General features: G+C 47.0%; 1 protein-coding gene across 3 annotated transcripts in view; it reads left to right on the forward strand.

Annotated features, from left to right (window-relative positions):
- The window catches only part of LOC110505776 (neuronal PAS domain-containing protein 3-like), a 510,145-nt gene that overhangs the window by 427,271 nt on the left and 68,698 nt on the right, over nucleotides 1–14,176 (forward strand). For all 3 annotated transcript variants that reach the window (XM_036963003.1, XM_036963005.1, XM_036963004.1), the window contains one exon: nucleotides 13,173–13,350. In XM_036963003.1, the coding sequence (XP_036818898.1) occupies nucleotides 13,173–13,350 (178 nt within the window). The remainder of the gene's footprint in view (nucleotides 1–13,172; nucleotides 13,351–14,176) is intronic.

The following is a 14,176-nucleotide window of genomic DNA, read 5'->3' on the forward strand; positions in this document are numbered from 1 at the left end:
TAGCATGATAATATTTCATCATTAAATATGCACATTTGAAGGCTTTGATTAACATTTAAGAGCTCTTATAAGTAAAATATTTACTGAGTGTACAAAACATTAGGAACTTCTTTCTAATATTGATTTGCACCCCCTTTTGCCTTCAGAACAGTCTCAATTTGTTGGGGCATGGACTCCACAAGGTGTCGAAAGTGTTCCACAGGGATGCTGGCCCATGTTGAATCTAATGGTTCCCACAGTTGTGTCAAGTTGGCTGGGTGTCCTTTGGGTGGTGGACCATTCTTGATACACACAGGAAACTGTTTGATACACACAGGAAACTGTTTGATACACATGGGAAACTGTCAAGAACTGCAACAGCATTGCAGTTATTGACACACACAAACTGGTGCGCCTGGCACCTACTACCATAACACGTTCAAAGGCACTTAAATCTTTTGTCTTGCCCAGTCACCCTCTGAATGGCACATACACAATCCATGTCTCAATTGGGGGGAGGGGGAGATAGGGGTGGTTGGGGAGGGGGGATAGGGGGAGGGGTGTGTTTGTGTGGGAGGGCGGGCAACAGAGTGCGAGAGAGATACACTACATACAGTGCCTTGCGAAAGTATTCGGCCCCCTTGAACTTTGCGACCTTTTGCCACATTTCAGGCTTCAAACATAAAGATATAAAACTGGATTTTTTTGTGAAGAATCAACAACAAGTGGGACACAATCATGAAGTGGAACGACATTTATTGGATATTTCAAACTTTTTTAACAAATCAAAAACTGAAAAATTGGACGTGCAAAATTTTTCAGCCCCCTTAAGTTAATACTTTGTAGCGCCACCTTTTGCTGCGATTACAGCTGTAAGTCGCTTGGGGTATGTCTCTATCAGTTTTGCACATCGAGAGACTGAATTTTTTTCCCATTCCTCCTTGCAAAACAGCTCGAGCTCAGTGAGGTTGGATGGAGAGCATTTGTGAACAGCAGTTTTCAGTTCTTTCCACAGATTCTCGATTGGATTCAGGTCTGGACTTTGACTTGGCCATTCTAACACCTGGATATGTTTATTTTTGAACCATTCCATTGTAGATTTTGCTTTATGTTTTGGATCATTGTCTTGTTGGAAGACAAATCTCCTTCCCAGTCTCAGGTCTTTTGCAGACTCCATCAGGTTTTCTTCCAGAATGGTCCTGTATTTGGCTCCATCCATCTTCCCATCAATTTTAACCATCTTCCCTGTCCCTGCTGAAGAAAAGCAGGCCCAAACCATGATGCTGCCACCACCATGTTTGACAGTGGGGATGGTGTGTTCAGCTGTGTTGCTTTTACGCCAAACATAACGTTTTGCAATGTTGCCAAAAAGTTCAATTTTGGTTTCATCTGACCAGAGCACCTTCTTCCACATGTTTGGTGTGTCTCCCAGGTGGCTTGTGGCAAACTTTAAACAACAATTTTTATGGATATCTTTAAGAAATGGCTTTCTTCTTGCCACTCTTCCATAAAGGCCAGATTTGTGCAATATACGACTGATTGTAGTCCTATGGACAGAGTCTCCCACCTCAGCTGTAGATCTCTGTAGTTCATCCAGAGTGATCATGGGCCTCTTGGCTGCATCTCTGATCAGTCTTCTCCTTGTATGAGCTGAAAGTTTAGAGGGACGGCCAGGTCTTGGTAGATTTGCAGTGGTCTGATACTCCTTCCATGTCAATATTATCGCTTGCACAGTGCTCCTTGGGATGTTTAAAGCTTGGGAAATATTTTTGTATCCAAATCCGGCTTTAAACTTCTTCACAACAGTATCTCGGACCTGCCTGGTGTGTTCCTTGTTCTTCATGATGCTCTCTGCGCTTTTAACGGACCTCTGAGACTATCACAGTGCAGGTGCATTTATACGGAGACTTGATTACACACAGGTGGATTGTATTTATCATCATTAGTCATTTAGGTCAACATTGGATTATTCAGAGATCCTCACTGAACTTCTGGAGAGAGTTTGCTGCACTGAAAGTAAAGGGGCTGAATAATTTTGCACACCCAATTTTTCAGTTTTTGATTTGTTAAAAAAGTTTGAAATATCCAATAAATGTCGTTCCACTTCATGATTGTGTCCCACTTGTTGATTCTTCACAAAAAAATACAGTTTTATATCTTTATGTTTGAAGCCTGAAATGTGGCAAAAGGTCGCAAAGTTCAAGGGGGCCGAATACTTTCGCAAGGCACTGTATACAAAAGTACATTGCCAGTCAAAAGTTTGGACACCTACTCATTCAAGGGTTTTTCTTTATTTTTACACTATATATACACAAAAGTATGTGGACCCTCTTTTACAGTTTCTCAGTCGCTTTGGTGCATTTTCACATAATCCCTAACATGTGTAAAATAATAAGTGCATTTCTCAGAACAATTTGTACAAACTGCAATATACAATAGATATGTTTCTAAAGCTAGTCAGTCACTAAAAATCCTTAGTACATCTCTCAAAAGTAAATATTCATGCCAATGATCATGTCAGTGTCATCAGAATGATGAGTCATTGAGTCATTGTTCACAAACAAGGTCGTCAAAATGTTTAGGCATGTCAATGTAACTGTGTAATTTGACAGTATTACCTGATGTAAGCTTAGGCTACAGTTTGGTTGACAGTTACTGTATTGAAAATGCACAAGGCTGCACTTTATGGCATATATCAATTTCAACAGTACTATTTACATATTACTGTATGTGGGTTATTGATTGAAAGAGACTGGACAACCCAAGGGGCACAAAGGGAAAAAAACTAAATTAGAAAGAAACACAGGAAACCACCCCTAAGGCACAACTTTGCCCGCAGCACTGTTGTGCTGTCTCTACGCATCCAGACTTTCCTGTCTGTCGGCCCACATATTCTCATCCACATCACACCGGATATTTTCTCTTCCAATGCAACGTGGAAAGAATCTTTTGGAATGCCTTATCCATCCTCTGCAGCCGTCTACTGTGATGTCCTCACATGCTGCATCCATTGCAGCCAGCAGGGTCATCTGTGTGTGTGGCTGACGATCGTACACCTTCCACCTCCATGCTGAAAATAACTCCTAAATTGGGTTAAGGAATGGTGAATAAGGTGGGAGGAATTATATGAGCATCCTCGGGTGGGTCACAAACCATTGCCTTATGATGTTTGATCGATGGAAACTCACATTATCACAAATGACCACATACTTTGGCAAATCCTCTCTAAACAGACCCCTCTCATCATCAGGGATGAGCGCCCTGTAGAGAGTCTCTAAAAAGTTGAGTAGATAATGGGTGTTGTATGGCCCTATAAGGGGGATATGGGTTAGGACACCATGCTCCGAAATAGCAGCACACATGGTGAGATTTCCCCCCCATTGGCCTGGCAAATCCACAGTAGCTCTGTGACCGATGATATTCCGACCCCGCCTTCTGCATTTGGCCAGGTTGAAGCTAGCCTCATCCACGTATACAAAGTTGTGAGAGGGTTCACTTGATTCCAACTCCATTATACGCTATATCCCAGAACACACAGTTGAATTTGTTTTGGTAAGGAAGAGTGACATAAAATGTACATATATTGTATGTTCCTTCCACAGCAATGGAAATGTGTGCAGTTTATGCTTACTGTACTATGTATCACTATAAAATGTTGCTGTAAAGTAGTTACATAGATATATGTTTTACCTGTACATACTGGTACCGTAGCTCCTTAACTCTGTCCTCATTCCTTTGGAATGGTACACGGTACAGCTGTTTCATACTCATCTGGTTTCTATGTAGCACCCTGTCGATGGTTGAGATGCTAACCATTTGGATGTTTTCAAAGACATCGTTGTCTTCTATAATGGTCCTTTGTATTTCCCTGAGTCTCATGGCATTGTTTGCTCGGACCATGGTGCAAATAGCCTCCTCCTGTTGAGGTGTGAAAAGGCGTCCTCTGCCACCGGTTTGAGGTAATCTTGCAGTCCTATGTGGGGAAAAATACAGTGATACATCGCACACTTTCACATAGACAAAAACTATGCGAACACACATTTTACTGTAAAACATACAGGTGGGTGCATGTAAGGTGCAGTATGTATCTGTATAGAGTATATTTCTGTATGCTGTGAAATACAAGTGGACTACTGTAATATGAAGCATTGAAGGAAGTATACAGTATACTGCTTATATACAGAAACAGTGCACTGAATATTGGTGGACATACCTGTTCTCTCTTCGAAATGTTTGAACTATTGAGGACACGGTTGATCTCCCAATATTATCGGCTGCACCCTTCGACCCGCCTCAGCCATTGTAAGGCCATGATTGACAACATGGTCTACAATAGTGGCCCTTATGTCACCAGATATGCGCCTATGTCCTCTTCTGCCTCTTCCTCTGTTTTGCCTTCCACCACGCATCCTTGCTCCTCTTCTTCCTCCTCTTGGCTGTTGACCCTGTTCGTTTCCTGGTCCATCCATTATTGGAAAATTGCAACTCTGTGTTGTGGTCTGTCTATATATGCTTGCCAATTGATTCTTCATGAGATGCACCTTTGAGCAATTTAGACAACTGGTTGATTGTTGGTTGAACTAACACTTTACATTCCTTCATGAGTGAGGGTCAATTTCACCTGCACGATTCACCAATTCACATTTTTGTACAAAAGGTCTAATAGAAATGTGTAAAACTATGCTTGACAGTTTATGACAAATAGTTCAACAATTTTGCATGTAATGGCTTATGCAAGGAACTAATGCCTAGATGTTTTGAGGGGTAAGACTATTCAACAGAGAACCATCTACTATATTTTGATCAACATGACATGAGCAATTGATCATGTGGAAAAAAGCTGACACTTGTACATTATCAATTGCAATTTGTTCAAAGGAATAAGATATTTCTTTAATGATGTGCACTAGATGATGTGCACTTTAAACAGTGACTAGATGATTTGTAATTTGTACAAGTAGTATCAAGAATTGCACTTTTGATCTAAGAAATGCACCAAAGCGACTGAGAAAAACTGTAAATTAGTGGATGCGGCTATTTCAGCCACACCTATTGCTGACATGTGTATAAAATCTAGCACACAGCCATGCAATTTCCATAGACAAACATTGGCAGTAGAATGGCCTTACTGAGCAGCTCAGTAACTTTCAACATGGCACCGTCATAGGATGCTACCTTTCCAACAAGTCAGTTCATAAAATTTCTGCCATGCTAGAGCTGCCCTGATTAACTGTAAGTGTTGTTATTGTGAAGTGGAATCGTCTAGGAGCAACAACAGCTCAGTCGCGAAGTGGTCACAGAAGCTCATAGAATGGGACTGCTGAGTGCTGAAGTGCGTAGCGTGTAAAAAACTTCTGTCCTCGTTTGTCAAAATCACTGCAGAGTTCCAAACTGCCTCTGGAAGCAACGTCAGCACAATAACTGTTCATCTGAGCTTCATGAAATGGGTTTCCATGGCCGAGCAGCCGCACACAAGCCTAAGATCACCATGTGCAATGCCAAGCGTCAGTTGGAGTGGTGTAAAGCTCTTTGCCATTGGACTCTGGAGCAGTGGAAACATGATCTCTGGAGTGATGAATCACGCTTCACCATCTGGCAGGCTGACAGACAAATCTGGGTTTGGCAGATGCCAGGAGAACGCTACCTGCCCCAATGCATAATGCCAACTGTAAAGTTTGGTGGAGGAGGAATAATGTATGGGGCTGTTTTTCATGGTTCGGGCTAGGCCCCTTAGTTCCAGTGAAGGGAAATCTTAACGCTACAGCATACAATCACATTCTAGACGATTCTTTGCTTCCAACTTTGTGGCAATGGTTTAGGGAAGGCCCTTTCCTGTTTCAGCATGACAATGCCCCCGTGCACAAAGAGAGGTCCATACAGAAATGGTTTGTCGAGATCAGTGTGGAAGAACTTGACTAGCCTGCACAGAGCACTGACCTCCATCCCATAGAACACCTTTAGGATGAATTGGAGCGCAGACTGCGAGCGTGCGAGGCCTAGTCGCCCGACATCAGTGCCCTACCTCACTAATGCTCTTGTTGCTGAATGGAAGCAAGTCCCACAGCCATGTTCGACGAGCAGGTGTCCACATACTTTTGGTCATGTAGTGTTTACAGACAGACAGACAGACAGACAGACAGACAGACAGACAGAGTGAAAGAGAAAGAAGAAGACAAGAGAGAAAGAGAGAGAGAGACAGAGAGAAAGAAAGACAGATAGACAGACAGAGGGAGAGACAGATAGACAGAGAGAGACAGACAGGAGGCAGGCTGTCTAACAGGTGATGATATTTGACAGTGGGGATTCTAATAGAGCAGAACATTTAATAGAGGAAGATGACATTTCTGAAGCCCTATGTAATTAAGAGGTTTCCTTCTTTTTAAACGAAGAAGCATTAATTACTGCCTTTTTATGTTTGGTGGTGGTTGAATCAGGTGTTTTATATGACTATGTTCCTTCCTTCCTTCCAGCCAGCCAGCCAGACAGGTGTCAGAGGCGTAGATATTAATAAGTGATTTTCTACGGAATAAGCATGTTTCTAATGATGCCTGGCCCAGCTGTGCTCCAACCCTGATGACACCACACACACACCAGCCTAAATTACAATGCAAACGCAGCCACTGTAATCCAAGTGTCCTTTCTGCCATCACAGAGTATAATCTGCTGCCTCTCTTGTAATAGACAACACCGGCCACTTTACTGCCCACGACGCAACACAATGAATATTTGAGCCTGTATTATTTCTCCCCCAGCTGCGCATTGTTCTCATCTAGTCATCAGAAGAGATTAAAGCAGATGACTGCATTGTTGAGCCAAGGCTCATTCTAATACAGTTAAAATAGTCATTGGTCGTGTTCATGAATCATAATGGGCCACAAAAGGTTTGTCTGCCACCAAGCCTGTGAAAGAGAGATATAAAGCTTTTGGCTTGTTTCATTTCCATTCTGAAATGTATTCAGCAAGCAGTCAGCGCTGGACTGGCACATTCACACTGACCGCATGGGCTGCAGTCATCTAATTTATTATTGTAGCTTAATCCAGTTATAAATGGGAATCGCCATCTCTCATCCCTAGTTCGGTAGTCCATGGTAGTGTTTTGCTCTTTAGGTTAAAGACTGATGTACAATGGTCTCTATTTTCTAAGGGGGATGTGATTATGTCACTCCTCTGTCTAAGGGGAGATTCAGCCATTTGTAATCTGTAGGAGTTCCTAACCCCAGCCCAGCCACAAGGCCTGGTCGCCTCCACCTCCCCTGCCCCCTAACATCCTCCATCTATCCCCAGCCACAAGGCCTGGCCCCCTCCAACCCCCCAGCCCCCTCCATCTATCCCCAGCCACAAGGCCTGGCCCCCTCCAACCCCCCAGCCCCTTCCATCTATCCCAAGCCACCACGCCTGGCCCCCTCCACCTCCCCAGCCCCTCCATCTATCACCAGCCACCAGGCCTGGCCCCTCTACCTTCCCCAGCCCCCTCCATCTATCCCCAGCCACCAGGCCTGGCCCCTCCACCTCTCCAGCCCCCTTCATCTATCCCAAGCCACCAGGCCTGGCCCCCTCCACCGCCCCAGCCCCCTCCATCTATCCCCAGCCACCAGGCCTGGCCCCCTCCACCTCCCCAGCTGCCTATCCCCCCCCCCCCCCCCCCCCCCCATCTCTATCCCCAGCCACCTCAGCCTCCACTTCTCCAGCCCCCTGAGAGAATCTCATTCCCTTTAGCCCAGTAGATAGAAGAGGCTGCCAAATTGCACACTATTCCCTATACAGTGCACTACTTTTGACCAGAGCCCTGTGGACCATGGTCAAAAGTTTGGGACGCAGACAGTGTCAGCCTTCTAACGGAGACTCTGAAAGACTTCTTTGCAATGTGTCTTCATCTCTCTGTTGCTTCCTTATCTAATGTTTTCATGATTGTGTCATGATCTATCTAACAGAACCATGTATGTTTGCTGTGTATTGGTTCCTGATCTAAGTAGTATCTTACGTAGTTGTTAGATACTATTTTTGACATACACATCTTGGAGAGACTGAAAGTTAGAGGGATCGTTCACACAAATTGCAAAATTACACATTAGTCCTAATCAAAGCGTGGATTTCTGCCATACTTTGCTTACAGGGTAAAGAGAACAGTGTGTTGTTTTGTAATTTGTGTGAACTATCCATTTACTCTTCAGTCTCTCCAAGATGTGTATGTCAAAAAGAGTATCTAAGCACTAAGATACTACACAGATCAGGAACCAATACACAGACAACAGACATAGTTCTGTTAGATATATCATGACTATCCCTTTAAACAACATGATTGTATGGTGGTCTTACCTTTGTTATAAAAAATACAAGGATGTGATGAAAAAAGTGTGCATGGGCAGGGTTTTTCTGCCGTTCTGTCCAATTGACCTTTTTGAAATGATTCAAATTATTATTTTCCATTTTAAAGACGGGACACCATCAAGTTTGACAACAGAGACCTTATTTGGTTGGTTTCCGTTATTGAAGAGTTTTTATTATTCGTTCAGTTTGTCCCTTTGGACAAGGACATCACTAAAATAAAGACAGTAAAGATAACATTGTTGGGTAATGGCTTTGTTTATCTTTGTTTTTGTTATCTACCTTCATGCATTTGCAAAACTTCCTTATGCCTCATGCTTGATGTAAAAGCTGTGCAGTCAACAGAGGGAGGTTATCCCATAAAATAAGAATGAGTAGAATTAGAATGCCCATGGTTAGAGGTTCTATATCCATTTTACTCATTCTAAATCTATTGTTCATCCTGCCATTTGACATTTAATGAAACTATGAGGTACATAGGCTATTGGTTGCAACCACTTTTAATCAGCCTTCTATATTTATGTTTTGAATATGTTTAATTCATTTTAAATATGTCACGTAGCTAGGACTGGTGGGTGCAGAGTCAGCCGCAGAGAGCAGAGGTTTAAGGAAAACCGTATTTATTCCGGTAAGGTAAGGTCACGCCAACAACAACAGGCGAAAATAATGACCGACCCAAAACAGGACACCAAACAGTCCAAAAAATAACCAAACAGACAGAGAACAAGCCCGCACAAAAGCAGGCGGGAATAGAAGGCTTAAATAGCCCTGAACCAAACCCCAAATGAGAAACAGGTGAAACCAACACAGACATAACCAACAGAAAAGGAAACAGGAATCGGTGGCAGCTAGTAGACCGGTGACGACGACCAATGAGCGCCGCCCGAACAGGAAGAGGAGCCACCTTCGGTGGAAGTCGGGACAGTACCCCCCCTGACGCGCGGCTCCTGCAGCGTGCCGACACCGGCCTCGAGGGCGACCCGGAGGGCGAGGCACAGGGCGATTCGGATGGAGGCGATGGAAATCCCTCAGCAGTGATGGATCCAAGATGTCCTCCACCGGTACCCAGCACATCTCCTCCGGACCGTACCCCTCCCAGTCCACGAGGTACTGTAGGCCCCTCACCCGGCGTCTAGAGTCCAGAATGGAACGTACTGTGTACGCCGGGGACCCCTCGATGTCCAGAGGGGGCGGAGGGACCTCAGGCCCCTCACCTTCCTGCAGGGGAAGGGCAGGTTTCGGGTCGATCCCCCGGTGCGAACACGGGGGCCTCACTGCGGTGGCGGTCAGCGCTCCTCTTCTGCTGCCCACCAGCTTGTTTGAGTGAATTCCTGGACGGCTCTCCAGGTCTCCCTTGAGCGCTGCACCCACTCCTCCACGGCAGGAGCTTCGGTCTGGCTCTGATGCCACGGTGCCAGGACCGGCTGGTAGCCCAACACGCACTGGAAAATTGACATGTTCTTGGAGGTGTGGCTGAGTGAGTTCCGAGCCACCTCCGCCCATGGGACTTACCTCGCCCATTCTCCTGGCCGGTCCTGGCAATACGACTGCAGAAACCTACCCACATCCTCGTTCACTCTCTCCACCTGCCCATTACTCTCGGGGTGAAAACCCAAGGGCAGGCTGACCGAGATCCCCAGACGCTCCATAAACGCCTTCCAAACTCGGGACGTGAACTGGGGACCCCGATCAGAAACGATGTCCTCAGGCACCCCGTAGTGCCGGAAGACGTGGATAAACAGGGCCTCTGTAGGGCCATAGGGAGACCGGGCAACGGGAGGAGACGGCAGGACTTAGAAAACCGATCCACAATGACCAGGATCGTAGTGATCCCCTGGGACGAGGGAAGGTCGACAGATGAGACCGTGGCCGTTGTGGAACGGGGAGGGGCTGTAACTTCCCTCTAGGCAGGTGTCTAGGAGCCTTACTCTGAGCGCACACCGAACAGGAGGAGACATAAAACCTCACGTCCTTAGCTAAAGTGGGCCACCAGTACTTCCCCCTACTGTCCTCTCAATACCCGGATGACCCGAAGAGAGTAACGTATGGGCCCACCGAATCAATTGGTCACGAACACCAAGCGGCACGTATTTGAAGACCCGCTGGACACTGTGGGGGCGCAGGTTCCAACCGTAACGCCCGCTCGATGTCCGCGTCCACCTCCCATACCACCAGCTAACAACTCCCGGTCCCCCACATCATAGTTTCGGTGGCGTGCCCGTGCCCTGTGATAGCACTGCTCCGACCCCAGCCTTGGACGCATCCACCTCCACTATGAACACCAAAGTGGAGTCCGGATGAGCCAACACGGGGGTGTCGGTAAACAGCACCTTCAGACGACAAAAAGCTCTGTTCGCCTCGGCTGACCACCGTAAACGCGCCGGCCGCCCCTTCAGCAGTGAGGTAATGGGAGCCGCCACCTGGCCAAAACCCCAGATAAACCTCCGGTAGTAATTGGCAAACCCTAAAAACCGCTGCACCTCCTTTACCGTGGTCCGAGTCGGCCAATTACGCACGGCTGTAATGCGGTCACACTCCATCACCACACCCGATGTGGAAATGCGATAACCCAGGAAGGAAACTGCTTGTTTGGAGAACACACATTTCTCAGCCTTGACGTATAGGTCATGCTCCAGCAGCTGCCCAAGTACCTTGGCACCAGAGACACATGCGCGGTGCGTGTGGCGGAATAGATCAGGATATCATCGATAGACACCACCACACCCTGCCCAGGTCCCTGAGAATCTCATCTACAAACGATTGAAAGACGGCTGGAGCATTCTTTAACCCATACGAGGTACTCATAATGTCCAGATGTGGTACTAAACGCAGTCTTCCACTCATCTCCCTCCCGGATACGCACCAAATTATACGTGCTCCTGTGGTCCAGTTTTGTGAAAAAGCTCCGTGAAATTATTCTACCGCCGTAGTGACGAGAGGTAGCGGGTAACTAAAGCCCACTGTGATGGAATTTAGACCTCTGTAATCAATGCACGGACGCAGACCTCCCTCCTTCTTTTTCACAAAAAATAAACTCGAGGAGATGGGTGACGTGGAGGGACGAATGTACCCCTGTCCCAGAGATTCAGTGACATATGTCTCCATAGCCACTGTCTCCTCCTGTGACAACGGGAAGTGCTGCGTTTACCTGGAGGTTTATCGCGCAATCCCCTCGTCGATGAGGTGGTAATTGGGTCGCCCTCTTCTTACAGAAGGCGATAGCCAAATCAGCATATTCAGAGGGAATGCGCACAGTGGAAACCTGGTCTGGACTCTCCACCGTCATGGCACCGATGGAAACTCCTCTACACCTCCCTGAACACTCCTCTGACCACCCCTGAGAGCCCCCTGTTTCTACGAAATCCTAGGATTGTGACTTGCCAGCCAGGGAATCACCAGCACCACTGGAAATGCAGGTGAATCAATAAGGAACAGACTAATCCGCTCCCCATGATCCCCCTGCGTTACCATGTCCAGTGGAACCGTGGCCTCCATGACCAGTCCTGGCCCTAACGGTCGGCTATCTAGGGAGTGCACGGGGAAGGGTTGATCTATCGGCACCATTTAAGAGCGAGTCTGCGATCCATAAAGTTCCCAACTGCGCCTGAATCGACTAGCGACTTATGCTGGAGAGAGGGAGAAAACTCAGGGAAAGAGATTAGTAAAAACATGTCCAACAGGGAGCTCTGGTGCAGGAGGAGCCTCCTCCTCCGGTTCCCCTCGATGCGACCCCCCTAACTCCATAGGTATTGGAGCGGGAGGGCCGGGAGGTGGAACTAACAGGACCCGTTCTGGACGCACCCCCGGGCAGCTAGCAGGTTGTCTAGTCATATCGACATGTCTACGAGCTCGTCGAGGGAGAGGGTGGCGTCCCGACAAGCTAGCTCCCTGCGGACACCGTCACCGTCCTCTGTCACAAACCCACCGTCGCAGACCAGACAGGACTGGCAAAAAGTGCTCTTCACTGACGAGTCGCGGTTTTGTCTCACCAAGGGTGATGGTCGGATTCGTGTTTATCCCTGAAGGAATGAACGTTACACCGAGGCCTGTACTCTGGAGCGGGATCGATTTGGGGGTGGAGGGTCCATGAAGGTCTGGGGCGGTATGTCACAGCATCATCGGACTGAGCTTGTTGTCATTGGAGGCAATCTCAACGCTGTGCGTTACAGGGAAGACATCCTCCTCCCTCATGTGGTACCCTTCCTGCAGGCTCATCCTGACAAGACCCTCCAGCATGACAATGCCACCAGCCATACTGCTAGTTCTGTGCGTTATTTCCTGCAAGACAGAAATGCCAGTGTTCTGCCATGGCCAGCGATGAGCCCGGATCTCAATCCCATTGAGCACATCTGGGACCTGTTGGATCGGAGGGTGAGGGTTAGGGCCATTCCCCCCAGAAATGTCCGGGAACTTACAGGTGCCTTGATGGCAGAGTGGGGTAACATCTCACAGCAAGAACTGGCAAATCTGGTGCAGTCCATGAGGAGGAGATGCACTGCAGTACTTAATGCAGCTGGTGGCCACACCAGATACTGACTGTTACTTTTGATTTTGACCCCCACTTTGTTCAGGGACACATTATTTAATTTATGTTAGTCACATGTCTGTGGAACTTGTTCAGTTTATGTCTCAGTTGTTGAATCTTGTTATGTTCATACAAGTATTTACACATGTTAAGTTTGCTGAAAATAAACGCAGTTGACAGTGAGAAGACGTTTCCTGTTTTGCTACGTTTAGCAAAGACGTAGCACACACACACACACACACACACACACACACACACACACACACACACACACACACACACACACACGGTGCTACTGTAATAATGACCCTCCCTGTCTCTCTGTGTCCCTCCCTCCCTGCAGGTGGAGCTGACAGGAAGTAGTGTGTTTGACTATGTCCACCCTGGCGATCATGTGGAGATGGCAGAGCAGCTGGGCATGAAGCTGCCCCCGGGGCGAGGCCTCCTTTCTCAGGGCACCGCCACCGAGGACGGCGCCAGCTCTGCTTCCTCCTCCTCACACGCAGAGACCCCCGAGCCAGGTGGGCAGAGAGGGAGGGAGGGAGGGGAGAGGATAGAGATGATGGGTGGTGGAGAGTTTGGATGGGGAAGATATGGAGGGGGTGTGGGGTGATGAGGAGAGAGGGGTGACAGGGTGGCCTTTCATGAAAATACTGTAAAATGTGCTGTCTTTAACACAGTTGAATATTGAGAGCTTTTAGCATGTTTACGTTGTTTTGTAATTGCTATACTTTGGTCATTTGAAGCTATTATCAGTTTGGGTGTTTGGCTGGCATACCTGATTTTGTAGTTGTTGTTTTTACAGTAAAGTGTTAGTACTGAGTTGGTGCATTTTATCCTTTTAATATCAAGTACCAACAGCTGTTGGCTTACACTCACTCAAACCAGTCTGTGAGGGTTTTCTGTTAAGAAGGGTGTGTGTGTGTGTGTGTGTGTGTGTGTCTTCACGTGCGGCACATGTGTGTGTGTGCACTTGCGTGTGTGTGTGTGTGTGTGTGTGATGAGTGTTTTTAGCCATGCCCCAGATCCTCCCTCACAGGGACAGTGGAGCCCAGCCGTACTGTAACACAGCTTACCCAGCCTCACTCTGCCTCCCTTCCTCAATTTCATTACAGAAGGAATGAAACGAGGCGACATCCCTCATTGGAATTCTTTTCAGGCCTGTTATAGACTTTGCCTTGTGTTGTACAGATGATAATTTAAGTATTAGGGGGAAATCCATTTATAAATTAAACAAAATGACTTGATATCCATCAGTCCCTTGGTTCATCAAGCTGTTCAAACAGGAGGAAGATTGGCTGGTCGGCCCGAGTCTTCGGAGAGATTCTGTAATTAGATCTTCAAAGG

Source organism: Oncorhynchus mykiss, chromosome 25 (assembly GCF_013265735.2).
Source record: "Oncorhynchus mykiss isolate Arlee chromosome 25, USDA_OmykA_1.1, whole genome shotgun sequence".
NCBI lineage: Eukaryota > Metazoa > Chordata > Actinopteri > Salmoniformes > Salmonidae > Oncorhynchus > Oncorhynchus mykiss.